The sequence below is a fragment of the Mustelus asterias genome, chromosome 17, assembly GCF_964213995.1.
Source record: "Mustelus asterias chromosome 17, sMusAst1.hap1.1, whole genome shotgun sequence".
In the NCBI taxonomy this organism is placed as follows: Eukaryota; Metazoa; Chordata; class Chondrichthyes; order Carcharhiniformes; family Triakidae; genus Mustelus; species Mustelus asterias.
In genome coordinates this window covers 13,812,899-13,840,444 of record NC_135817.1, presented here as the reverse complement: position 1 = coordinate 13,840,444, position 27,546 = coordinate 13,812,899, and the positions used below count along the sequence as shown (strand labels likewise).

General features: G+C 45.9%; 1 protein-coding gene across 1 annotated transcript in view; it reads right to left on the bottom strand.

Annotated features, from left to right (window-relative positions):
- The window catches only part of plcxd2 (phosphatidylinositol-specific phospholipase C, X domain containing 2), a 64,614-nt gene extending 43,773 nt beyond the window's left edge, over positions 1 to 20,841 (bottom strand). Inside the window, exon 1 of the mRNA XM_078231959.1 lies at positions 20,658 to 20,841. Coding sequence (XP_078088085.1) covers positions 20,658 to 20,841 — 184 coding nt within the window. The remainder of the gene's footprint in view (positions 1 to 20,657) is intronic.
- Positions 20,842 to 27,546: the final 6,705 nt, after the last annotated feature.

The following is a 27,546-nucleotide window of genomic DNA, read 5'->3' as shown; positions in this document are numbered from 1 at the left end:
ATTTTTTCTAACGGGTTAACACATCTCTCTGAGACACTACCAGTCAACATGTCCCTCTCCTTTGTGAATACTGATGCAAAGTATTCGTTTAGGATTTCTCCTACTTCCTTTGGTTCTAAGCATAATTCCCCTCCTTTGTCCCTGAGAGGTCCGATTTTTTCCCTACCAACCCTCTTGTTCCTAACGTATCATAGAAATCATAGAAACCCTACAGTACAGAAAGAGGCCATTCCGCCCATCGAGTCTGCACTGACCACAATCCCACCCAGGCCCTACCCCCATATCCCTACATATTTACCCACTAATCCCTCTCACCTACACATCTCAGGACACTAAGGGCAATTTTTAGCATGGCCAATCAACCTAACCCGCACATCTTTGGACTGTGGGAGGAAACCAGAGCACCCGGAGGAAACCCACGCAGACACGAGGAGAATGTGCAAACTCCACACAGACAGTGACCCAAGCCGGGAATCGAACCCAGGTCCCTGGAGCTGTGAAGCAGCAGTGCTAACCACTGTGCTACCGTGCCGCCCTGTATGTATAAAATGCCTTAGGATTCTCCTTAATCCTGTCTGCCAAGGACATTCCGTGACCCCTTTTTGCCCTTCTAACTCCCTGTTTGAGTTATTTTCTACTTTCTCTGTATTCCTCCAGTGCCCCATCTGTTTTTAGCTGCCTGGACCTCATGTATGCCTCTTTTTTCTTTTTGATTCGACCCACAATTTCACTGGTTATCCACGGCTCCCGAATCCTACCTTTCCTATCCTTCCTCTTTACAGGCACATGCCTGCCCTGCAGTCCTATCAACTACTCCTTAAAAGACTCCCACATGCCAGATGTGGATTTACCCTCGAACAGCCTCTCTCAATCAACAGCCACCAAATCCTGCCTAATCCGGCTGTAGTTAGCCTTCCCCCAATTCAGTACCTTATCCATAGGACAACACTCATCTTTTTCCATTACTATCCTAAAGTTTACAAGTTGGGCCGAAGAGCCTGTTTCCATGCTGTAAACCTCTATGACTCTTAAGTGTATCCCAAGAAATTGTGGGAGGCTAGGAAGGAAATTGCAGGTCCCCGAGCAGAGATATTGAATCATCGATAGTCAAAGGTGAGATGCCTGAAGATTGGAGGGTGGCAAATGCTGTACCTTTGTTTAAAAAGGGCTGCAGGGAAAAGTCTGGGAACTACAGGCTGGTGAGCCTCGCATCTTTGGTGGGTAAGTTGTTGGAAGGTATTTTGAGAGACAGGATCGACAGGCATTTAGAGACGCAAGGACTGAATAGGGACAGTCAGCATGGCTTTGTGAGTGGAAAATCATGTCTCACAAATTTGATTTGAGTTTTGTGAAGCGGTAACCAAGAAGGTAGATGAGGGCAGTGCAGTTGATGTTGTCTACGTGAACTTTAGCAAGACCGTAACAAGGTACCGCATGATAGGTTGTTGCATAAGGTTAAATCTCATGGGATCCAGGGTGAGGTAGCTAAATGGATACAAAACTGGCTTGATGACAGAATATGGAGATGCCGGCGTTGGATTGGGGTAAACACAGTAAGCTATCACATTGATGACAGAAGCCAGAGGGTAGTTGTAGAGGGTTGTTTTTCAAACTGGATACCTGTGACCAGTGGTGTGCCTCAGAGATCGGCGCTGGGTCCACTGTTATTTGTCATTTATATTAATGATTTGGCTGTGAATATAGGAGGCATCGTCAGTAAGTTTGCAGGTGACACCAAGATTGATGGCATAGTGGACAGTGAAGAAAGTTATCTCGGATTGCAACGGGATCTTGATCAATTAGCCAGTGGGCTGACGAATGGCAGATGGAGTTTGATTTAGATAAATGCAAGATGATGCATTTTGGTAGATTGAACCAGGGCAGGACTTACTCAGTTAATGGTCGGGCCCTGGGGAGAGTTACAGAACAAAGAGATCTAGGGGTACATGTTCATAGCTCCTTGAAAATGGAGTCACAGGTGGACAGAGTGGTGAAGAAGGCATTCGGCATGCTTGGTTTCATTGGTCAGAACATTGAATACAGGAGTTGGGACATCTTGTTGAAGTTGTACAAGACATTGGTAAGGCCACACTTAGAATACTGTGTACAGTTCTTGTCACCCTATTATAGAAAGGATATTATTAAACTAGAAAGAGTGCAGAAGAGATTTACTAGGATGCTACCGGGACTTGATGGTTTGCGTTATAAGGAGAGGCTGGATAGACTGGGACTTTTTTCTCTGGAGCGTAGAAGGCTGAGGGGTGATCTTATAGAGGTCTATAAAATAATGAGGGGCATAGATCAGCTAGAAAGTCAATGTCTTTTCCCAAAGGTAGGGGAGTCTAAAACTAGAGGGCATAGGTTTAAGGGGAGAGATACAAAAGTGTCCAGAGGGGCAATTTTTTCACAGAGAGGATGGTGAGTGCCTGGAACAAGCTGCCAAAGATAGTAGTAGAGGCGGGTACAATTTTGTCTTTTAAAAAGCGTTTTGGACAGTTACATGGGTAAGATGGGTATATGGGCCAAATGCAGGCAATTGGGACTAGCTTAGGGGTTTAAAAAAAAGGGCAGCATGGACAAGTTGGGCCGAGGGGCCTGTTTCCATGCTGTAAACCTCTATGACTCTATGCCTCTACGACATCTACCTGCATGCTAGTTATTATACGCTGTACCTGCATGCTAGTTATTATGCGCTCTTCCTGTTTGCTAGTTATTACCCACAGTACTTGCACGCTACTTATTACCCGCTGTACCTGCATGCTAGCTATTACCCGCTGTGCCTGCATACTAGTTATTACCCGCTATACCTGCACGCTAGAATGTCCACCTTCTCTGCAGTAACAATACAATGGTTCTCTTCTGATTTAAAACACTGTGCCCAGTAACTCAAATTGTAGCTCTCCTCATGACTCGAGCAGTTTAATTATCCCATTGATAGCTCCTGTTTTTGTGTAGCTCATGTAACCAGACTGTGTGAGTTCGCAGTTGGCACAGCATTTTGGAGGGGATTTGTTTTCCAGCTTCCAGTTGAATCAGGAGACAATCATGACTTTAGAATAGATAGAGGTTCAGTGGAGCATTAAAGGGCTTTACAGGTAATACACAAGCACCATTGTACTGTTTAAGTTTATTTGTTAGTGTCACAAGTAGGTTTACATTAACACTGCAATGAAGTTACTGTGAAAATCCCCTATTCGCCACACTCCAGCGCCTGTTCGGCACCTGTCTCGTGAATGATGAGACGTTACTGTCAATGCATGAAGCACAATACCTAAATGTCAGAGAAGAAGCTGACTGTGTAAATTATCATGGACAGAAGCAACTTTAGAAGGCTACACCTGCCAAAAAATTCAACTCTGTGCGTTAAGAAAATAATAGCTATCCAGTTTGTTGGAAGGCCTTTTGTTAATTAATTAATTTCACTCCTTGAATATATTATTTGGTAACTGTCCTGTAGGTTGACTGATGTGACAACCACTTTAGACTGTAGTTTTCACACCTTCAGTAGAAAGGCAGTTTGAATTTCATGGCAGGAAAGAGCGGACAGACATTGCACAAGAGGATCCATCTTCTGGGGCCCAGTAGGTTTGGGAACAATTAGTTTTATGAAAATGACTGTACAACTATAATATTGCATGAATACTACTGTAACTATTCTATAGAATCTCAGCCAATGGAGTAGTTTGAACTCAGTATGAGTACCATTAATGTGGAATCTCTCACTCGGGGTGTGAGGGGTTATGGAATATAGAGCCTTCCACTGAAGGCCTCAAACAAGATGAGAAATAAGCCTGAAGAATTGACAACTTCTTAATGTTAGCTGATAACACATTTGACTATCGTGGAACCATACATTTAACAGCCAATGGTGAGCAGAGATCTGCACTCATGCACAGCAGGGCTGGCCTGGTCAGGGAATGACGGACTAGGTGGCAGTATAACTCAGGTCCACTGACTCATTGTACAAAGAGGTATTTGGATCTTGGTGATGAGTACACATTGCCAACAGTTTAGCCTAATCTTCAACTTTCTCAAAGATATGGGGAATTAAGGCTCCCTCACAAAAGTGACAAAAGAAACAATTAAGGTAGAAAAGACAGTCCTCCTGATCCTACAGGAGACAGACTACCTCCTGTGGTGGCTTCTCTTCCTCCAGGGATCTGACCTTGCTTGCTCCTTTTCCCCATTGCTGTCCCTTGCTGAGATTATCCATAGATAGTTCACTGATGACAGCTGATCCTCATTCTCCCAGGCTATACACCCCCACCACCACCCCCGCCACCCCCATCCCCACCACCCCCACCACACCCCCGCCACCCCCATCCCCACCACCCCCACCCCCACCCCCACCACCCCCACCACCGCCGCCACCGCCACCACCACCTCCTCCACCCAACTTTATCCCTGTGCTCCACACATTTACCATGGCAAATCCACCTAACCTACACAACTTTGGACTGTGGGAGTGAACATAAGAACATAAGAAATAGGAGCAGGAGTAGGCCATCTAGCCCCTCGAGCCTGCCCCGCCATTCAATAAGATCATGGCTGATCTGAAGTGGATCAGTTCCACTTACCCGCCTGATCCCCATAACCCCTAATTCCCTTACCGATCAGGAATCCATCTATCCATGATTTAAACATATTCAATGAGGTAGCCTCCACCACTTCAGTGGGCAGAAAATTCCAGAGATTCACCACCCTCTGAGAGAAGAAGTTCCTCCTCAACTCTGTCCTAAACTGACCCCCCTTTATTTTGAGGCTGTGCCCTCTAGTTCTAGTTTCCTTTCTAAGTGGAAAGAATCTCTCCATCTCTACCCTATCCAGCCCCTTCATTATCTTATAGGTCTCTATAAGATCCCCCCTCAGCCTTCTAAATTCCAACGAATACAAACCCAATCTGCTCAGTCTCTCCTCATAATCAACACCCCTCATCTCTGGTATCAACCTGGTGAACCTTCTCTGCACTCCCTCCAAGGCCAATATATCCTTCCGCAAATAAGGGGACCAATACTGCACACAGTATTCCAGCTACGGCCTCACCAATGCCCTGTACAGATGCAGCAAGACATCTCTGCTTTTATATTCTATCCCTCTTGTGATATAGGCCAACATCCCATTTGCCTTCTTGATCACCTGTTGCACCTGCAGACTGGGTTTTTGCGTCACATGCACAAGGACCCCCAGGTCCCTTTGCACAGCAGCATGTTGTAATTTCTTTCCATTTAGATAATAATCCAATTTGCTATTATTTCTTCCAAAGTGAATAACCTCGCATTTGTTAACGTTATACTCCATCTGCCAGATCCTCGCCCACTCACTCAGCCTGTCCAAATCTCTCTGCAGACCTTCTCCGCCCTCCACACGATTCACTTTTCTACTTATCTTTGTGTCGTCTGCAAACTTTGTTACCCTACACTCAGTCCCCTCCTCCAGATCGTCTATATAAATGGTAAATAGTTGAGGCCCCAGTACCGAGGAAGGAGGGTAATAGTATGAAAGCTCCTTGTTTTAAATTTATTATAAGTAGACTAGGTTAAGGTAAAGATTGCAAGATGCCTTATATATAGAATAGGGATTCACCATGTGCCTAATACAATATGCAACGGTATTGTCTGTGTAACCACAATTTAACCAAGTTTTTTGAAATTAAACTGTATTCTTAACGTGTTTTGTAAACCTTGGCCAACGGATGATCTAACTGCTCAGCCTGATGGGAAATAGACAGTTGTAGACAGACCAAATTCTTTTGGGACAATGGAGTATAGAGAGAGCAGTTCTCCTTATCAGCTTGAGTCAGGGCTTTGGAATGTGTGGGAGTGCATTAGCTTATGGTTAACGAGGTTGGTACGGTTTCTCTTACTGATAATGGGACTGGACATTAGCAATAAATTTAACTCCCCTTACCAATTAAAATTTGCAGGTGATAGCAATATCCTTGAAGCTACCAGATTTATGTGGTTAGGTTTCCTAGTAATGAGGGAAGAACTTTCAGGTGCAATGGTCTAGTGAGGTCCTAATCCTGGTGATAGGTTGAGTTTTATTGGCTAAGGTAATAATGTGTAATATTGTATTTTGAACCCTCCAGTTTGGGTGACAAGCTGGGCGGGAAATCAAAGTGTTCAGAAGAGTATGTCAATCTCACACTTATACTGTTATGGCAGAAACAGTAGCTGGTGCTTGCTGACTATCTTTTCTCCTGATGCATACATTAACAGCTCCTTAAACACATGCTGTCTTTCATGGTCTCTGCATTGGTTGAGATCAGCTGAGGACAAGACCTCCCCAGAGGGCCATTCCGGAAAATTCTTTTTAATTTGGCGCTGTGAGCAAGGGTACTCACCGGTGTCCAGAGGCGAGACACGTTCCCAAAAGGTAGGTGAGTACCTTTCTTTAAAATACCACCCAGTAGTTAGGGGGTTACACATCTGGCAGCCAGAAGCCGTAAGTTGAGTATCTTAGACTGGGGAAGAGGTGTGAAAGCAGTATGTATTTAAAGAACCCGCACCTAACATAGGGGAGCAAGGGCGGACTCTCAAATCCCACCTACGGAATAGAGCAATAAAAGTGGGGCCACGCAGGCAGAAAGGACATTTGAAGAGAAGCTACACTTAAACATAGGGGGATGGGGACAGACTCTCGGATCCCCTATGCAGCAGAGCGAAGAGCCGTGTAGCAGGACAACATCAAAGGGTTAGACCATCCAAACGGAGACAGCTGGCTCGAGTACTTGAAACCCACAGGGATGGGTTCAGGAGGAGCATGGGATGAAGCTCGCATGATAGAGATGGCAGGGAGAGGTCCAAAGATGTGAGTTCCCTGTGAGACTTGTCAGAGAGAGGGGGAGAGAGAGACCAAAGAAGAGAGTTAAAGGTTAACGAAACAAGCAGGGAGCCAGCTTTCTGTGTTAGAGAGATCAGAAGTGGTAGAGATGAGGAGCCACAAGATGGTGCTGAGCAGCATCGGTTCCAGGGAGGCTAAGTGGGAATCAGATGATAGTATGATTCAAATGGTAGGACAGAGAGTGGAAAGATATTGAAGAAGATGATAACTAAGGGGTACAATCCAGAGGCTTCGGAGGCAGGACAGAAGGCTGATGGAAAGGCCAGTCCAAACATCGGGCTGAGAGGGCAGCTGTGATGGTAGCTGCCATGCTGATAGACCACCTCCAGTTAGAGGTGAAAAATAAACAGGCTGTCAATGCTAAGGCAGCAAAAGAAGAAACATAAATACCCCTATGAGGAGGAATGGTAGTGGGACAATTAAGTCCCTCAGTAACTTCCCCAGCAATGGGAGTGAGTGGGGGAATGGAATCAGGAAAGGCAGTTCAGGGTGTAAGGAAGGAAGCAGCCCCGTCCGTTAATATGGCCCTAATTCAAACAATAATAAAAGGTTGTGCGGACGGAGAAGGGGAAGCTATGGCAATTACAAAAGAAATGCCACTGACAGTGGCAGAGAAACAGATATAGATGGACAAATAAGTCAAGGAACAGTATTTCCATGTATGAGGGATTTATTAGACCTTCTGCATTTTCTCAAAAAGCAGGTAATCACACAACAGCAGCACAGAGATTGGACTAAGCTGGCAGGAGAGAGTACTCCTAAATTGCCTACACCAGGAGAAAAGGTCATGGTGAAACTCATGACAGACAAAAAGGGATTAGGAACTCGCTGGGAAGGGCCTTTTGATGTGGTGGTTACAGGGCAGACATGCGCCCTGATTAATGAGAAGTCTGGCTCGTGGTGGAGACATTGAACTCAGTTAAAACCTTATCCCAGTGAGAAACGCCAAGAGAGCAAACCTGACCCAGTGACTGAATGATTTATTATAATAGCAGAAGCAGAGAGAATCTGATTAGATCAAGTTTGTTCTGATTACTAATTTTAAGGCTATAAGGCACTCTGGATTGTATTACAGATTAGATGCCAGTGAAAATACCTGGAACTCTACAACGACAACTACAATCAAGGCACAGCTCCAATCAAGATCGAACGGACATCCCCCAAAGGAGAAGCAAGTCAAGTTGAGAGTGCATACAAAGTGCGGCATGGTGATCATACAAGTTTTGTTATTACTTCTTGACATTGACTAACAGTTGTGTCTGATTGTAAGACAGAAGTCGTAAAGACTGTTATAATGAATGTATGTGTTTATATCGTTTTAGTATTGAATGTACAGATGTTCACTGAAGTAGAACCATTATCTAGAGAGGCCCATGTGAACACTTATCTATATATGGCGCACACATATGCAAAGATGACTAACCAGTCAAAGTGTTGGGTTTGTTCACATGTTCCCAGCCATGCGGGAGAATACCTTTGCAGCCAACACTGACATGGTCAGAGTTGATAATGGCAGATCGGGTATCTCAGGAGACTAGATATCCTGGAGACCACATACCATGATTTGACAACAGAGAGATGTGGAGAAAGTTCCATAACAGTAGGGAGCATGCTGGGAAGATCCTAATCTGATTTTGAAATAGCCAAACCCAAAACCAAAAGGGACTGACTGTGTAGAGAATCTGAAAGGCCCTGGGAAGAATTTAGGGATAAGTGAAGGCAACTGCAAAGTGGGTCAGAATAGCCGGGTCTACCCTAATCCACCCAAAGGGAACCAGTCATGTAACATATCCTATTACTTTAAAGGAGGCAACGCTTACCCAACACTCGATGGTACCTATTGGATCTGTGGAGACAAAGCATATCCTTGGCTCCCTATTGGATGGAAGGGGTTGTGCTACCTTGGATATATGCTCCCATACATATCACATACCCACAAATTCCCTCCCTTACCAAGACATCGATGAGCAATTTCAGAAACAGACCAATTCTTTGACATACTGTATCTAGCTATGGATTGGCTAAAACAATGCGAGAGGTTATGAGTTTGCACTCCATTTTGGAACAAGTTGCCAATGACACGGTTTTGCCATGTGCCCTGTGGTGTTTCAGCATTGATTGGCATTGGATTATGTCTTGGCAGAGAGGGGTGGGACATGTGCAGTGATTGGGTCAGAGTGTTGAACCTACTAAGAAAACATAACTAATCTGACTGCCCACATCAGAAAAGAGGTATCGAAACTTAAACACCATTGTCTACCTTGGATGAATGGCTGTCAGGATATATTTATGGTGATCTTGGCATTGATGGTACTTGTCAATGTAGTTAAGACTGTCCAAGTTCAAAGGAGGGATGGCAGTTAAGTTGAGCAAGCAAGGATACGAAGGGACCAGTTGTCCTCCAGGATGTAGGATAAGTATTGGGACACCATTATTTAGTGGCCTTATCTTGGGCTAGCCAAGGGCCAAAAGCGGGGACCAAAGAAGGGTAATATATAAAAGCCCCTCGTTTTAAATTTACTATAATAAGTAGACTAGGTTAAGGTAAGGATTACAAGGTGCCTTATACATAGAATAAGGATTCACTATGTGCCTAATACAATATACAAAGGTATTGTCTGTATAACCACAACTTAACCAAATATTATGCAATTAAACTGTATTAAAGAACAGTACAGCACAGGAACAGGCCCTTCGATTCTAAACCTGCGCCGATCATATTTATCCATCTAACCAACCGCTTGTATCCTTCTATTCCCCATTTGTTCATATGCCTATCAAGATGAGTCTTAAATGTGGCTAACGTAACTGCCTCAACCACCTCACTTGGCAGTGCATTCCAGGCCCCCTCTGTGTAAAATATTTCCCCCGCACATCTCCACTGAGCCTTGCCCCCCCCCCCCCCACTTATCTTGAATTTGTGCCCCCTTTTAATTGTTCACCCTATCTATACCTCTCATAATTTTATAAACTTCTACCAGGTCGCCCCTCAGCCTCCATCTTTCCAGGGAGAACAATCCCAGTTTATTCAATCTCTCCTTATAGCTAATGCCCTCCATACCAGGCAACATCCTGGTAAACCTTTTCTGCACTCTCTCTCTGTGGTGACCAGATTTGGAGACAGTATTCCAAATGTGGCTTAACCAGTATTTTATACAACTGTAACATAATTTGCCGACTTTTATACTCTATGCCCTGTCCAATAAAGGCAGCGTGCCATATGTTTTTTTCACCACCTTTTCCACCTGTGCTGCCACTTTTAAGGATCTGTGGACCTGTACTCCCAGATCTCTCTGTGTGTCTGTGCTCCTGATGGTTCTGCCATTTATTTTATAGCTCCCACCTGAATTGGATCTACCAAAATGCATCACCTCGCATTTGTCAGGATTAAATTCCATCTGCCATTTCTCAGCCCAATTTTCCAGTCTATCTATATCCTGCTGTATTCTCTGACAATCTTCATCACTATCCGCAACTCCGCCAATCTTAGTATCATCCGCAAACTTGCTAATCAGACCAGCTACGTTTTCTTCCGAGTCATTTATAAAAATTAAAACAGCAGAGGTCCCAGCACTGATCCCTGCAGAACACCAGTAGTTACAGACCTCCATTCAGAGAAACACCCTTCCATCCCTACCTCTGTCTTCTATGGCCAAGCCATATTTTTAATGTGTTTTGTAAACCTTGGCCATTGGGCAATCTAACTGCTCAGCATGATGGGAAATAGACAGCGGTAGACAGACCAAATTCTTTTGAGACAATGGAGTATAGAGAGAGCGGTGGACAAATGAGCTCCTAATCCTGGTGATAGGTAGAGCGTTATTGGCTAAGGTAATAATGTGTAATATTGTAACTGGACCCTCCAGTTTACATAACAAGCTGGGCGGGAAATTGAAGTGTTCAGAAGAGTATATCAATCTCACACTTGTACTGTTATGGCAGAAAGTGTAGCCGTTGCTTGCTGACTATCTTTTCTCCTGATGCATGCATTAGCATAAACCTCTTTTGGCTCTTGAACTGCATGTTGTCTTTCATGGTCTCCATATTGGTTGAGTTCAGCTGAGCCCTCCCTCCCCCCAGCCCCGCCACCACCCTGAGGATCACCCCAGAAAATTCCTCTTCCAGGGAGGAAACCGGAGCACAGGGTAGAAACTCACGAAGACAATGGCAGAACGTGCAAACTCCACACAATCACCCAAGGCTGGAATTGAACCCGTGTCCCTAACACTGGGAGGTAGCAGTGCTAACCACTGTGCTACCCATAATGTCAAAATGGCTGAAAACTTTGTCCTCCACTCTTGCCTCAACTCTGTTCACTTGCCAGAGGTGTCATCACCTCCTTCCCCAGCCACTCTCTTGGACTGAATTGGATTGTTCACAACCCTGATCATCAGCACCGTGAGGAGAAAAGACAAGAGGCCAGGAACCACACCAACCCAACCATATAGCTGCTTCTGCCTCCAAGAATGAGGAGTAAAGGATAGAGACTATCCAAAGAGTGAGGCCAATCCCACTTCGAGGTTGTCATTATTACTGTCTTGTCAAATACATTGTTACAGTTAAAAGAAACAGGTGATGGGTATTAATTGTCTTTGACTGCAAGGGCTTGAAAGTATTGTCAGCCCCAGGAATGACATTTAATTTAATTAGATACGTTACAGCACCACATCAGGAGTTGTTACTCCTGTTAACTGTGATTTTATTTAACTGATTTCTTGTGTTTTTCAAAAGAGCTGGGAATAGCTGGGTTGAATGGAAGGAGAGCTGTGAAACTGAACGAGTCAATATAAATAAGGGATGGCTGAGACACTGGATTGAGTGGGAGGAGCACTGTGAGACTGAACAAGTCAAACTCTGTAAATAATGAAAAGGTAATTGTCTTGGTTCTTGCTTCACCAATCAGCTTGGATCATCTTAACAGTCACCGTCAAATTATCAGACCTTTGTGTCTAAAGTAAGACAACTCTCTGCAGCCATAGCTCTCAAGTTCCACGACTAAATGTAAATTAATGCTCATACCATTCAGGTAATTATATTACCCAGAACAGCAAACCTTGATTTAGATAGTGACTTTAATGCAGAATTATGTCCCTAAGAGGCTTCACAGGAATGTAATCTGACAAGGGGATCATAGAATCCCTACAGTGCAGGAGGCCATTCGGCCCTTCAGGCCTGCCCTGCAACAATTCCACCCAGGCCCTATCCCCGTAACCCCATGCAAAATTGATCCTTAGTGTCAGGGGGATTAGCAGGGTAAATATGTGTAACCCCACGTATTTACCCTGCTAATCCCCCTGACACTAAGGATCAATTTTGCATAGCCAATCGACCTAACCCGCACATCTTTGGAGATATTAGAATAAGTGACCAAAAGGAAGGTCTCAAAGGAAGAATGGGAGGTGACGGAGAGGTTTAGAGAGGACATTTTCAAGCTTAGGCCCCTGACAGCTGAAGGCAAGGCCACCAATGATGGAGCAAAATGCACAAGAGGCCAGAATTGGACTTCTCAGAAGGGTGTGGAGATGAAGAAGGGCAGAGATTATGGAGGGATTTGAACATAAGGATGAACATCTCAAATCCGAGATGCTGATGGACTGGGAGGTCAGCGAGCACAGCGGGGAATGGTGAATTGGACCAGGTGTGGTTCAGGACAGCAGAGCTTTGGATGGTTAAGGAGAGCAGCCTCAAAACCACTGGAATAACTGCCTGTCATTTTCTAACTGTGATAATCAATACAGCATGTAAAATAATTCATCCTACATCATTTATGCGGCACGGTAGCAAGTGGTTAGCATTGCTGCTTCACAGCTCCAGGGACCTGGATTTGATTCCCGGCTTGGGTCACTGTCTGTGTGGAGTTTGCACATTCTCCTCGTGTCTGCGTGGGTTTCCTCCGGGTGCTCCGGTTTCCTCCCACAGTCCAAAGATGTGCGGGTTAGGTTGATTGGCCATGCTAAAATTGCCCCTTAGTGTCCTGAGATGCGTAGGTTAGAGGGATTAGTGGGTAAAATATGTAGGGGTATGGGGGTAGGGCCTGGGTGGGATTGTGGTCGGTGCAGACTCGATGGGCCAAATGGCCTCTTTCTGTGCTGTAGGGTTTTTATGATTCTATGATTTATATCTCACCATATAACAGTGAGACAATTGGTTAAAATATTGCTTAAAAATACTGATTCAATGAAGAATAAAAATGTAAATCCTAATGAAGAATCTACACCAGCACAATACACAATGTGTGATAAATGAAGTGTACAACACCGAACACAGCTAAGAATACGGGAAGGTCATACAGTGCCCCAGTGTTCGAGACACATCAAATGGCAAAATGAGTGGAAAATGTCATGGTTTTCAAACAGGTTTCAGGAAGAGGTTCAGACAGACAGAAAGAGTTTGACTCACGAGGCACCAACTCAATCTCAGTAATCTACAAACATGAGGCCAATGAAAGACGGACAGAACACAGATCTGTAGCTTCTTCCTTAACAATCCATTTTATCTGAATTACAGCTGGATTTTCAATTGCCTGGTTGGGAGAGGGTAGCAGGAAGGGGTGTGGGCAAGGGACAGGGTTTGAACATTGCCTTCCTGCGTCCCACTGCCCATGAGACAGTTTTCACTTTCCAGAGGGCCTGCGGTGGGAGACAGAAACTTGTTCAATTCCAATTAACAGTCCCTCAAGCACCTTACCGAGCTCCTCATACCCCAATAACCTTTCACCCCATGCTTATGAAGAACCTATCTGGCTTTGCCTTAAAACTAGGTAGGGGAATCTAAAACTAGAGGGCATCAGTTTAAGATGAGATGGGAGAGATACAAAAGGGTCCAGAGGGGCAGCTTTTTCATTCCAAGGGTAGTGAGTGTCTGGAATGAACTGCCAGAGGCAGTAGTAGAGGTGGGTACAATTTTGTCTTTTAAAAAGCACTGAGACAGTTATATGGGTAAGATGGGTATAGAGGGATATGGGCCAAATGCAGGCAATTGGGACTAGTTTAGTGGTAAAAACTGGGCGGCATGGACAAGTTGAGCCGAAGGGCCTGTTTCCATGCTGTAAACCTCTATGATTCTATGGCTGCTTTAACATACAAAAAGACACCGCAGTTCGCACTATATCAGCCGTCTGAATGTGTTTGTAGTTCCCAGAGTATTCCAGAGCAGATGGCCATTGCCTTAATGACACCACTCAATGTGGGATTTAGATAATCTCATTTCTAATTGCTTCTGACAACACCAAATGTGTCATCTGCAAAAATAGTTTCAACAAGACAGCCAATAAGAAACAGAGCAATTAAGAAGTATTTTCAAGCAAAGCGTTAGAAGTTTCTTTGTGCAAACAACACTTCAAACCACATTAACAGCCATGACATCAACTTTAGTTAAGACATTTTTGATTCCAAGAACAACTGATATTTATATAACATTTTAACTTAATGAAATATCGCAAGGTGCTTCACAAGAACAGAGGACGCTGGAAAAGCTCAGCCGCTGACCGCTTCTATCAGGAGAGAAACAGAGTTAATGTTTCGAGTCTGACAAAATTCTGATGATGGGTCCATGACTTGAAATGTTAACTGTGTTTCCCTCCTGATAGAAGCTGCCAGACCTGCTGAGTTTTTCCAGCGTCCTCTGTTCTTGTTTCAGATTTCAGCATCCACAGTATTTTGCTTTATATAATAAAGCACGCTGACCCATAAAAAGATATTCAGTCAGCTAATCAAAAACTCAGTCAGAGAGGCAAGTATTACTGAGCGTCTTAAAGGGGGAAAGTGAAGTGGAGAAGTATAGGGAGGGAATTCCAACGCTTTGGGCCTCGTAAACTGAAGACACAGCTGCCAATGAGAATGTCCAAGAGGTCAAGATTAAAGGAGCGCTGATATCTCAGAGGGTTGTAGGGCTGGAGAAGATTACAGAGATAGGGAGGGCTGCAGCCATGGAGGGATTTAAAACTAAAAACGTTGATTGACCAGGAGAAAATTCAGCAAGTTAAGCAAGTTAACTTCTTCAAAAAAGTATGGGTCAACAGAAGGTGACTCTGAGTAACATTCTGACTGATAAGGAAGAAGAATTGAGCACCAATGATGGAGGACATGTACCTCTGGGCATTTGATGCACCTGTCACACATTCATATAATCTGTCACACGTACATACACTCTATGTAAGATACAGACAGGATTCACACAGTACAGATACACAAATCAGGTCCACAAAGTACTGACATAGTTTAATGAACTTGTACACAACCTTGCTTAAGCTGGACTTGGGCAGGGCAAGGCATGGGATGGGAGGGGAGGGAAGGCCGGGGGAGAGCTGGTCAGGAGGCTATGCAGGGTGTGTGGGCTGACAAATTAATACAGCCATGTATTAATGCTGCTTGGGGTGCCTGACGGCAGCAGCTGCCAGGGGAGCAATCTGAATCAAGGTGGCAGGAGTATACACGAGCAAACAAACATACAAATTAGGAGCATGAGTCGGTTCCTCGACCCTGCTTTGTCATTCAATAAAATCATGGCTGATCCGAGCATGGCCCCAACTCCACATTGCGCCTTGCCCTCAATAACCTTTGTCTCAAAACTTTGTTAGTCAAGAATCCCTCTACCACTGCCTCCAAAATATTCAATGACCCTGTCTCCACAGCTCTTTGGGAGAGTTCCAAAGCTTCACAATCCTCAGAGAAAACATGTCTTCTCATCTCCCACTTTAACCAAAGACCACTTATTTTTAAACTGTTCTAGTCTCTCGCATCCACTCAGCATACACCCTGTCAAGTCCCCTCAGATCTTGTACGTTTCAATAACATCAACTCGATTTCTTCTCATCTCCAATGGATACAGGCCCAACCTGTCTTCATAAGATAACCACCCCCTACCCGCCCCCCTCCCCCCAACCACCCCATCCCCAGTCCTGGAAGTCAATCAAGTGAACCTTCTCTGGACTGCTTCAACTTCATTTATATAGTTTCTTAAATAAGGAGCCCAAAACTGTACACAGAACTCTAAAGGTGGCCTCGCCAATACCCTGTACAACTGTAATAAAACATCGCTACATACATATTCTATTCCCCTTGCAATAAGCACCAACATTCAATTTGCCTTGGGGGGAAGCGGGAATCAGAATATTGAATTTGATGATCAGCCATGATCAAAATGAATGGTGGAGTAGGTTCGAAGGGCCAAAAGGCCTACTCCTATTCTATGCCTTCTGAATCACTTGCTGCACTTGCATACTACTTTTTCCTGATTCATGCACCAGGACACCCAGATCTCTCTGTATCTGAGTTCTCCAATCTCTCACCATTTAAATAATATACTGTTTTATATTCTTCTGGTCAAAGTGGACAAGTTCACATTTTCCCAAATTCTACTTCATTTGCCAATTTTGTTCCACTCATAGAATCATAGAAACCCTACAGTGCAGAAGGAGGCCATTCGGCCCATCGAGTCTGCACCGACCACAATCCCACCCAGGCCCTACCCCCACATATTTACCTGCTAATCCCTCTAACCTACGCATCTCAGGACTCTAAGGGGCAATTTTTAACCTGGCCAATCAACCTAACCTGCACATCTTTGGACTGTGGGAGGAAACCGGGGCACCCGGAGGAAACTCACGCAGACACAAGGAGAATGTGCAAACTCCACACAGACAGTGAACCGAGCCGGGAATCGAACCCGGGACCCTGGAGCTGTGAAGCAGCAGTGCTAACCACTGTGCTACCGTGCCGCCCTCACTTAACCCATCTCCTTAACATAACTCCTTATGTTCTCTTCACAACTTACTTTCCTACCTATTTTTTATGTCATCAGCAAATTTAGCAACTGTACATTTGGTCCCTTCGTTAAAGTCATTGATATAAATTGTCGATAGTTGTGGTCCCAGCATTGATCCCTGTGACATTCCACTTGCCAACCAGAAAACCACTCATTTATCCCGACCCTCTGTTTCCTGTTTGGTAACCAATCCTCTCCTGTATTACCCCGTACACAATGAGCTCTTACTTTGCATAATAACCTTTGTGCAGCACCTTGTCAAATGCCTTCTGAAAATCCAAGTACAGCACATCCACAGGTTCCCCTTTATCCATGTTACTTGTTGCATTCTCAGAGAAATCTAATAAAGTAGTCAAACATGATTTCCATTTCGCAAAACCATGCTGACTGCCTGATTACATTGGGTTTTCCCATGTATCCTCCTTAAGAAGAGATTCCAGCAATTTCCCTACTGCAGATCTTAAGCTAACTAGCCTGTAATTTCTTGCTTTCTATCGCCTGCCTTTCTTCAATCGAGGAGTCACATTTGCTATTTTCCAATCTGATGGGACCTTTCTGGAATCCAGGAATGTTGGAAACTTAAAACCAATACATCATCTATCTCCGCAGTCACTTCATTTTACACTCCACGATGAAATCTTATTGAAATGGGTGGCACAGTGACACAATGGTTAGCACCGCTACCTCACAGCACCAGGGACCCAGGTTCAATTCCAGCCTCGGGTCACTGTCTGTGTGGAGTTTGCACTTTCTCCCCGTGTTTGCATGGGTTTCCTCCGGGTGCTCTGGTTTCCTCTCACAGTCCAAAGATGTGCAAGTTAGGTTGATTGGCCATGCTAAATTAACCCTAGTGTCAGGGAGATTAGGAGGGTAAATGTGTGGGGTGATGGGGATAGGGCTTGGGTGGGATTGTGGTTGATATAGATTCAATAAGCTGAATAGCCTCCTTCTGTACTAGGGACCTATGATTCTATGAAATCTGTCAGGACCTGGGCACTTAGACTGTAGTTCCAATGTTTTTCTCAGTACCCTTTCCCGAGTAATTGTAATTGATTTTAACTTCCTCCTTTTTCACTTCCTGCTTCAGAGTTATTTCTGTTCTGTGTCCTCTACAGAAAATATCTGTTCAATTGATCCACCATTTCCTTATTTACCATTATTAATTCACGATTCACTCTCTGTGAGGCTAACTCAGGCCTCACTGAATCCATTCCCTTTTAATTTCCTGCAGAAACTCTCACTATCTATTTTTATATTTTTAGCTAGCTTCCTCTTGAACTCTAATTTCTCCTTCCTTCTTAATCTTTGAAACATTCTTTGCTGTTCTTTACGTTTTGTCCAATCTCCTGGCCTGACACACACCTTTGGGTAACTGTTTTTACTTTCAGTTTGATACCACCTTTTTACTTACTGGAAAAACCAGTTAGGTTTCCCTCAGGGGGAAGTAGCTATGGACCAGTCAGTGCACTGGTATTTAAACACATTCAGCAATATTCATTTACATTAAATATAGGTTGGAGAAGACTTCTGATTGGTTGTACTGGAGGACAAAACATAGCCAGCAGTTTGTCAGGAGTGTATAATTTAATTCAGTCTGTTGTAGAGTGAATCCAGGGCCCAGCAACGTGTAATCTCACAGGATCATGGAGCACACATTACCAATCTACTGCTTACAGTGAACATAAACTCACACACTCCCAACTTCAGACACTTCAAACATTCACAGACGCACACTTCCGAGTTCAGACACTCACACTCGAACGCACCCACTCCCGAGTTCAGGAACACACACAGACACACACTCCCGAGTTCAGGGACACACACAGACTCCCGAGTTCAGGGACACACACACACACACCTGTGTTCAGGGAGACACACACACTCCCAAGTTCAGACACTCACACTCCGAACATACACAGACACATTCCCGAATTCAGGTAACACACACATTCACGGGTTATACACAGATACAGGTGCACACATGCACACTCTCACACCCCCAAGTTCAGGGAACAGACACATTCACACTCTGGGTTCCTGACCTTCGCCCTCAGAGTTCCTGCTCTTTGCCCCGCGACATCCTGACCATCTCCAGACTGTAATCAGATGCTAGAAAATGTGTTTCAGACAGAAGTGATTGTGTTCTGACACAGACGCTGCATGTTGGTGCCTGTGCTGAATGATAGCTTGTACACCTTGCAATTAATCATGCCAGGAACTATAACCAGACTCAGACTTGCTGGATTTAAAGGTTTAAATTCACTCCTCAGTGTACAAACAGTACAAAAAAAGACAACAGAAGTTGCATCAACATTACAAAACAGATTACCTGGTTATTTACCTCATTGTTTTAACAGGATCTTACTGTGTGAAATATTTCCAACAGTATATGCCCATTGACCAGAAACTGAACTGAACTAACTATATAAATACTGTGGTTACCAAAGCAGCTCAGAGACTGGGAATCCTCCGGAGAGTAATTCACTTCCTGACTCCCCAAAGCCTGACCACCATCTACAAGGCACAAGTCAGGAGTGTAATGGAATACTCTGCACTTTCCTAAGGGGAAATTCACATATGAATTAGGAACAGGAGTAGGCCATTCAGCCCCTTAAGTCTGATCCACCATTCAGTAAGTTCATGGCAGATTTGACTGTGGTCTCAACACCGCATTCTCTCCCATCCCTGATAATCTTTCACCTCCATGCTCAGCAACAATCTATTCACCCCGTCTTTAAAATTTTCAATGTACACGCCTTCACCTGGGGTGAGTTCCAAACATTCACAACCTGCTGATGGAAGAAAATATCCTCATAATGCATTGAGAAGTCTGACCCCAGCCACCAAACACAACCCCCAGCTCTCAGACACAACCCAGCCCCCAAACACAACACAGCCGCCAGACACAATACCCAGCCCGCAGACACAACACCCAGCCTCCAGACACAACATCCAGCCCCCCAAACCCAGCTCCCAGACACAACACCCAGCCCCCCCAAACCCAGCCCCCAAACACAACACCCAGCCCGCAGACACAACACCCAGCTCCCAAAACCCAGCTCCCAGACACAACACCCAGCTCCCAAAACCCAGCTCCCAGACACAACATCCAGCTCCCAAAACCCAGCCCCCAGACACAACACCCAGCCCCCCCAACCCAGCCCCCAAACACAACACCCAGCCCCCCAGACACAACACCCAGCCCGCAGACACAACACCCAGCCTCCAGACACAACACCCAGCCCCCCCAAACCCAGCCCGCAGACACAACACCCAGCTCCCAAAACCCAGCTCCCAGACACAACATCCAGCTCCCAAAACCCAGCTCCCAGACACAACATCCAGCCTCCCAAACTCAGCCCCCAGACACAACACCCAGCCCCCCCAACCCAGCCCCCAGACACAACACCCAGCCCCCCAGACACAACACCCAGCCCCCCAGACACAACACCCAGCCCGCAGACACAACACCCAGCCTCCAGACACAACACCCAGCCCCCCCAAACCCAGCCCCCAAACACAACACCCAGCCCGCAGACACAACACCCAGCTCCCAAAACCCAGCTCCCAGACACAACATCCAGCTCCCAAAACCCAGCTCCCAGACACAACATCCAGCCTCCCAAACTCAGCCCCCAGACACAACACCCAGCCCCCCCAACCCAGCCCCCAAACACAACACCCAGCCCCCCAAACCCAGTCCCCAGACACAACACCCAGCCCCTAGACTCCACCCAGCCCCCAGACACAGCACCCAGCCCCCCCAAACCCAGGCCCCAGACACAACCCAGCCCCCAGGCACAACACCCAGACCCCAGACACAACCCCCAGCACCCTGACGCTCCCAGACACACCTCAGCTCCCAGACACAGCTAGACACACCCCCAGCCCACCAGACACCACCCCAGATAAACCCTTAGCCTCCAAACACAAACCAGATCCGACACAACCCAGGTTAAATTGCGATCCCGATCCCCTGCTCCCTGTGTCCAGAGCCGAATCCGCTCCCCCAGGCTCCCAGGGATCTTGCTGCTCCGGCTCCCCCTTACCTGGCACGGCCAGATTGGCGAGGGGCAGGGCGCTGAGTGAGTGCGGCAGGTTCCCCATCCAATCGGCATGGGGAGAGCCCGGGCCCCGCTCCGCGGCCGGAGCTGCATCCTGCTCCTGGGGTGACAGTGAGCCCCGGAGCTGTAACATTGCGCGGACAAGCCAAGTCCAGCTAGCCCCGGCCATCAGTGTCTGCAGCCCGAACCCAGCACACAGAGACAGGAGCTCCACTCTCACCCAGAGAGAGAGACTGACAGAGAGATAACACAGAGATAGAGACTCTGACACCTTGAGACAAATGCACCTCCCACTCTAATCCTCTAATCCTATTAGACTCTGTCCCAAAGGATTACACTGCATCTCCTATTCTGCACTCAAATACTGCCCATCCACAACTACAGCGAACAACACCATCTCCCCTGCTATATTCAATAGGAAACCAACTATACTGTCTATCTGCTTCTGCTCTATTATATATCCCTCGTCTTGGTTTCATTCATTTCTCAAGGGGACAAAGAAGTTAAAACAATCACTAGATAGGAAGTAGGTGGAAAACTCATGGGATTTAAGGCTGACAAAGTCCCCTGGAACCTGATGGTCTGTATCCCAGAGTCTCACAATTGGTGGCTAGTGAGACAGTTGATGCCTTTGTTATAATCTTCCAAAATTCCCTGGATTCTGCTGAGGTCCCAATGGATTGAAAAACCACAAATGTAATATCTCTATTCAGGAAAGGGCTGGGAAACAGGAAGCAGGAAACTGCAGGGCAGCTAGCTTGACGTCTGTCATTGGAAAAATGCTGCAATCTATTGTTAAGGAGGTGTAGCAGACGTTGAATTCCAAAGGAAAAAATCTAAGTGGAGGATCCACCAATTGTGGTTAACGAAAACAAAGAAAGCATTAAACTTAAACAAAAAGCATATGATTATGCCAAGACAGTTGGCAGGTCAAAAGATGGGACAGAATATAAATAAAAGCAAAGAATGACAAAAATACGAATAAGGATGGGTAAATTAGAGTACAAGAGAAAGATATCCAGAAATATAAAAATGAATGGTAATAGTTTCTGCAGACATTTGAAAAAGAGTTAATAATCTTATAAATGATTTGGAGGAAAATGTAACTGGTTTGAATAGTAAGTTTGCGGATGACACAAAGGTTGGTGGAATTGCGGATAGCGATGAGGATCATCAAAGGATACAGCAGGATATAGATTGAATCATAGAAGAATCCCTACAGTGCAGAAAGAGGCCATTTGGCCCATCGAGTCTGCACCGACCACAATCCCACCCAGGCCCTACTCCCTTATCCCTACATATTTTACCCGCTAATCCCTCTAAACTACGCATCTCAGAACATTAAGGGGCAATTTTAGCATGGCCAATCAACCTAACCCGCACATCTTTGGACTGTGGGAGGAAACCAGAGCACCCGGAGGAAACCCACGCAGACACGAGGAGAATGTGCAAACTCCACACAGACAGTGACCCAAGCCGGGAATCGAACCCAGGACCCTGGAGCTGTGAAGCAGCAGTGCTAACCACTGTGCTACCGTGCCGCCCATCGGTTGGAGACTTGGGCGGAGAGATGGCAGATGGAGTTTAATCTGGACAAATGTGAGGTAATGCATTTTGGAAGGTCTAATACAGATAGGAAATATACAGTGCGGTGATATATACAGGGCCTAGTTTTAAGGCTGATAAAATTGGATATCCTAAATTAAAGAATTGGGCATTTTGAAATCAAACACAGTCAAACCTCAGGCAGGCCAATTGTACAATACACAAATGTGTCTGGGCCTGACCCATCAACCACCCATCAAAGGTCGTTACACTCTACTTGAGACTTAGCAGGAGATCATGGCACCTCATTGAAATGCATCGGTCTATTGTTAGAAGCCCAGATTGGGCCAGACTTTCTGTCACCAAGAGATCCTGTAGAAACCTTACCTGATAACAAGTTTAACAACATGGAGATGGACACCTGGGGGGCGGACCCTGGTGTCCTGTCAGGCAGACATCAAGAAACCCACTGGGTATTGGAACCCCCTCCTGGGACCTCATTGGCCAGAAGCCAGAGAAGTTTCTGGAAAGGCAAGCAGGCTGGGGATAAAGGGACACACTCAGAGGCACAAGGAGCGAAGACTCGACAGGGGAGGCGGCCGTGACCATTCGGAAGACTGACCAGAGAAGGAAGGAAGAAGCGGCCATCGAGACTCACCTTCGTGACAACAGACCAGAGGGACTCCGAGAATCTGGCCTGCAGTTTAACCAAGCCATCTTTACGGGTAGTATACTTGAATCTGCTGGGGTATCCTCTTGTTTTATGTGGGTAATTTAAGGGTTAATAGTGTTATTTAATAAACTTGTTGAACTTTTACTTGTGTTTGTCCTTTGTCCACCTTGCAAATAAGGGCACCGGGGTAAAACCTTGGAGTAAGTAAACTGGTTGAAAGTATCTGAGAATTAACAGGTACAACAGTGGCGACCCAGATGGGACTTCGATAAGAAGTAATACGTTGCTCCGAAGTCGAACCTTCAACCCGGTATTCTCCAACACTCCGTCTGAGCCTGAATTAAGAGGGCAGATGCCCCACGTGACGGCCAGTCTTAAGTGAGTGAAGGACTAATACAGATTCAACCAGTAAATTGGGCCATAAACCTGGTGTCTGTAACACAAGGTGGACAAACTGTGTAGTCAGAACTAGAACAGTCTAGGGAATTTGGGTAAAATCTACGGGAGGGAATTTAGTACCTTACCTATACTCAAGTGACGAATCCTAAAAGGAAATAATCATGGCCAGTCATGCTGCATGGGAGGACCTCTGGGATTGGGGTTCAAATGTCCAAATCCACCCATGGGTCCGCACTCTGTCACAACTGGCCGTAATAGGAATCCTACTTATGATAGTGTACCTAACCATCCTCACATTTAAGTGCGCCCGGTGGAAGACCGCGCGCATACAATTGGAAGCGGAGGTAAACACACGAGAGGAAAGGAACCAAATCAATATGATACACATGAGCCAATTCCAGGCTCAATGTGATAAAGCCTACCTAAAGGCACAGCGTGCTGTCAGTGAGAGAGAGGCTGCGCTGCAACAGGTAGAGGAAGTTAAATGTAAATGCAGCGACCTACAGGCTGCAGTAAAAGTTTTGCACCAAGCAGGAAAAGTAAATACAGCGCGCGCAACAGACCACTCCAAATGCCTGCGCGAGATTGAAGATTTAAAATCACAACTAGCCATAAAAAGGGGTGTAATGTGTGCATACACGACCGAAACAGGGGATAGTGACCCAGGAGTAGAGTGGGGGGATTTAGAAGAGGATGCCTGCCATTATGCAACAGCTAGCATCACTGCCGACTGGGGACCCCCAGCTCCCTTCCCGGTAATGGAACCAACGGCACCACCTAATCCGGCCCCCATCTGGGGAAACTCAGTCTCAGCTCCTAGTCCTTTCACCATCCCAAAAAGCCCAGTCACTAATCCGGTTCCTGTACCGATGAATCCGGTCACCACCCAACGACAGGACGGACAGAACCACAATGTGACTTATGTAACTCCATACACCATGACACAGCTCACTGACATAGCTAAAGTGATTGGAATATTTGAACCCTCCGGGGATCCACATGCTCTCTTTGACCAGGTTACCCAATATCGTGTTTTAAACGGTCTAGATGAGGCAGAAGAGGTTAAACTTATTCTGTTATGTTTAAGTCCTGCCATCCGTTCCACCCTACCCGAACCCCAGAACGTGGCCGGGGGAGCCCTACCAGAAATGAAAGCGGCCGTTCTGGCCGCCATAGGCTACAATAGGGATGACCCAGTACAAGGCTTAAACAGCTGCCAACAAAAGAGAGGGGAGCACCCGACAGCCTATGCTGGCCGACTATGGAACCAATTTGTTGCGGTTTTTGGCCAATTAAATCGAGTCCAATTAAATGCACACCACCGGCCCACATGGATCCGGACCCTGATAACACACGCCACCGAGGGGAGTCGGAAAGCCTGTGAGAATTTTGACCCTGATGATAATACACATACAGAAGCCTGGGCCATCCGCAAAATGACTCGTGTGTGGGAACGGGAAGTCAGACAAACAGACACCCCCAAGCCCACAGAACACGGAAAGATGAACCCGATCCACACAGACCCGGCCCCGGTTTGGCGTAACGAAGGGGGAGGTGGAAACAGGGGACTGGGAAACTCACCCCTATATACCCCTGCCAGTCATCGATACAGAAAACCGCAGCCCCGCCCAGAACCCCGATATATCCCCAACCCCAGGTACAGGGAACAAGACAAAACCAACCCCAGATATGCACCCCCACAAGCTCAGTGTTATAACTGTGGGCAACCCAACCATTTTGCCCGGGACTGTAGGGCACCACCAAATTTCAGGGGACAAGGCCACACAGGAAATATGCCCAACCCCCGGCACCGAGAACGATATAGAGCTGAACCCAGAGGCCCAAGCCCACAAGCACAGTGTTATACCTGCGGGCAACCCAACCATTTCGCCCGGAACTGTAGGGCTCCACCCAACTACCCCGCATGGCCATCTCAGCGGTTCCCCGACGATGGACCCCGACCCATGCCCCTTGAAGGACCGGCCCGACAAGCATCTATAACCCCCACATTCCTGGCAGACAACCTAACCTACGGCAGGGAGCCCCATGAATGCCAGGTTCCGGCAATAAAAGACCCTAAGGGGTCATTTTTGCCAAAACAAAATGGGGGAGGAGCCAGGGGAATCAGCCAAACCCCGGCCCAGGGGACCCCGATGGAAAGGATGGGGAACCCACAAACCTTACCCCCTGTGGCGCCCCTGGTACCGGGACTCCCAGAACCGTTTGACCCGGCGCTCACCACCAGAGGTGGTAATGCAGTGGGTACCTGGCAGCCAAAGCCCGCCCATATAGGTTCCCTCCACTAAGAAAGAATCAGGACATCACAGTCCAAATTGTAAATAGCTTTATCCGTCCACTCCACGCATCACCCAATTGAAAAGGGTTTCTTATCTGCCCACATTATACTGCGTCATAATCTTCCGACACACCACAGTTTGGGTGTGGGATGAAGAATCTATTGTTATACTGTGCCATAGTCCTCCAACAACAAGGACACATGCCACATACCCAACATTTTATTTTCACGCTCTGCAAACTCCTTACCCCACTACCCTTCGTATGACACGATTGGGCCTTTATTATTCCTTTACTTATTTCTTTGGTTTTATTTTATAAAAAAGAGGAGTCATACGACATTCTCGTAAAGAAAAGGAAAAGAGAATCAGATATTAATAAGAATTAACAGGTGCTACCTTGATCTTCCCCAGAATGAACTACATACTTCCCTGTTATCTGGGACTCCTTGTCTCAGACCGAACCAGAGACACCACACCAACCAAAGACCAGAAGATCAGCCTACGATACCCCGGATATACGTGGTTCACCCCACGCCCGATGGAAGTTCACTCGTCAGAGGTCAACCTTTTGGCACCCCTTAGAAACTTTCTGGAAGGGGACTACAGAACAATATCTAAAGAACGTAAACTCTTGCAGAATAAAAGACTTGATTTAGATGCAGCAAAAGCAAGACTGAAGAAGGCAAAGGTCTCAGAGGCCCGTTCAGCAGCAGAACAGGAAATGAGAATTACACAAAGTGAATTTGATCGCCAGGCAGAGATCACAAGACTTTTGCTTGAAAGAATTAGCAGTACACATGCTCATCACCTTTGTTGCCTGCATGACTATGTTGATGCCCAGTTGACCTACTACGCTCAGTGTTACTATTGCTTTGTTTTGTATATACCCAATTGACGTATTGTTTCTTGTTGTTTTTTTTAAATTATTTTACTTCATTTTGTACTGTTTATTGCTTTGTTTTGTATATACCCGATTGCTTATTGTTTTTTTAATTATTTTACTTCATTTAAATTTGTTAGTACTATTGTGGGTTAGGGATGATACTGTCAACTCCAGATTCGGGGTACTTGCTTGTTCAGATGGTTTGGTGAGAATTGTGTGATCCGGTTCGCTGATGCTCATTGGATCAAGAGGAGGGAATGTGGTGATATATACAGGGCCTAGTTTTAAGGCTGATAAAATTGGATATCCTAAATTAAAGAATTGGGCATTTTGAAATCAAACACAGTCAAACCTCAGGCAGGCCAATTGTACAATACACAAATGTGTCTGAGCCTGACCCATCAACCACCCATCAAAGGTCGTTACACTCTACTTGAGACTTAGCAGGAGATCATGGCACCTCATTGAAATGCATCAGTCTATTGTTAGAAGCCCAGATCGGGCCAGACTTTCCGTCACCAAGAGATCCTGTAGAAACCTTACCTGATAACAAGTTTAACAACATGGAGATGGACACCTGGGGGTGGGCCCCGGTGTCCTGTCAGGCAGACATCAAGAAACCCACTGGGTATTGGAACCCCCTCCTGGGACCTCATTGGCCAGAAGCCAGAGAAGTTTCTGGAAAGGCAAGCAGGCTGGGGATAAAGGGACACACTCAGAGGCACAAGGAGCGAAGACTCGACAGGGGAGGCGGCCGTGACCATTCGGAAGACTGACCAGAGAAGGAAGGAAGAAGCGGCCATCGAGACTCACCTTCGTGACAACAGACCAGAGGGACTCCGAGAATCTGGCCTGCAGTTTAACCAAGCCATCTTTACGGGTAGTATACTTGAATCTGCTGGGGTATCCTCTTGTTTTATGTGGGTAATTTAAGGGTTAATAGTGTTATTTAATAAACTTGTTGAACTTTTACTTGTGTTTGTCCTTTGTCCACCTTGCAAATAAGGGCACCGGGGTAAAACCTTGGAGTAAGTAAACTGGTTGAAAGTATCTGAGAATTAACAGGTACAACAACAG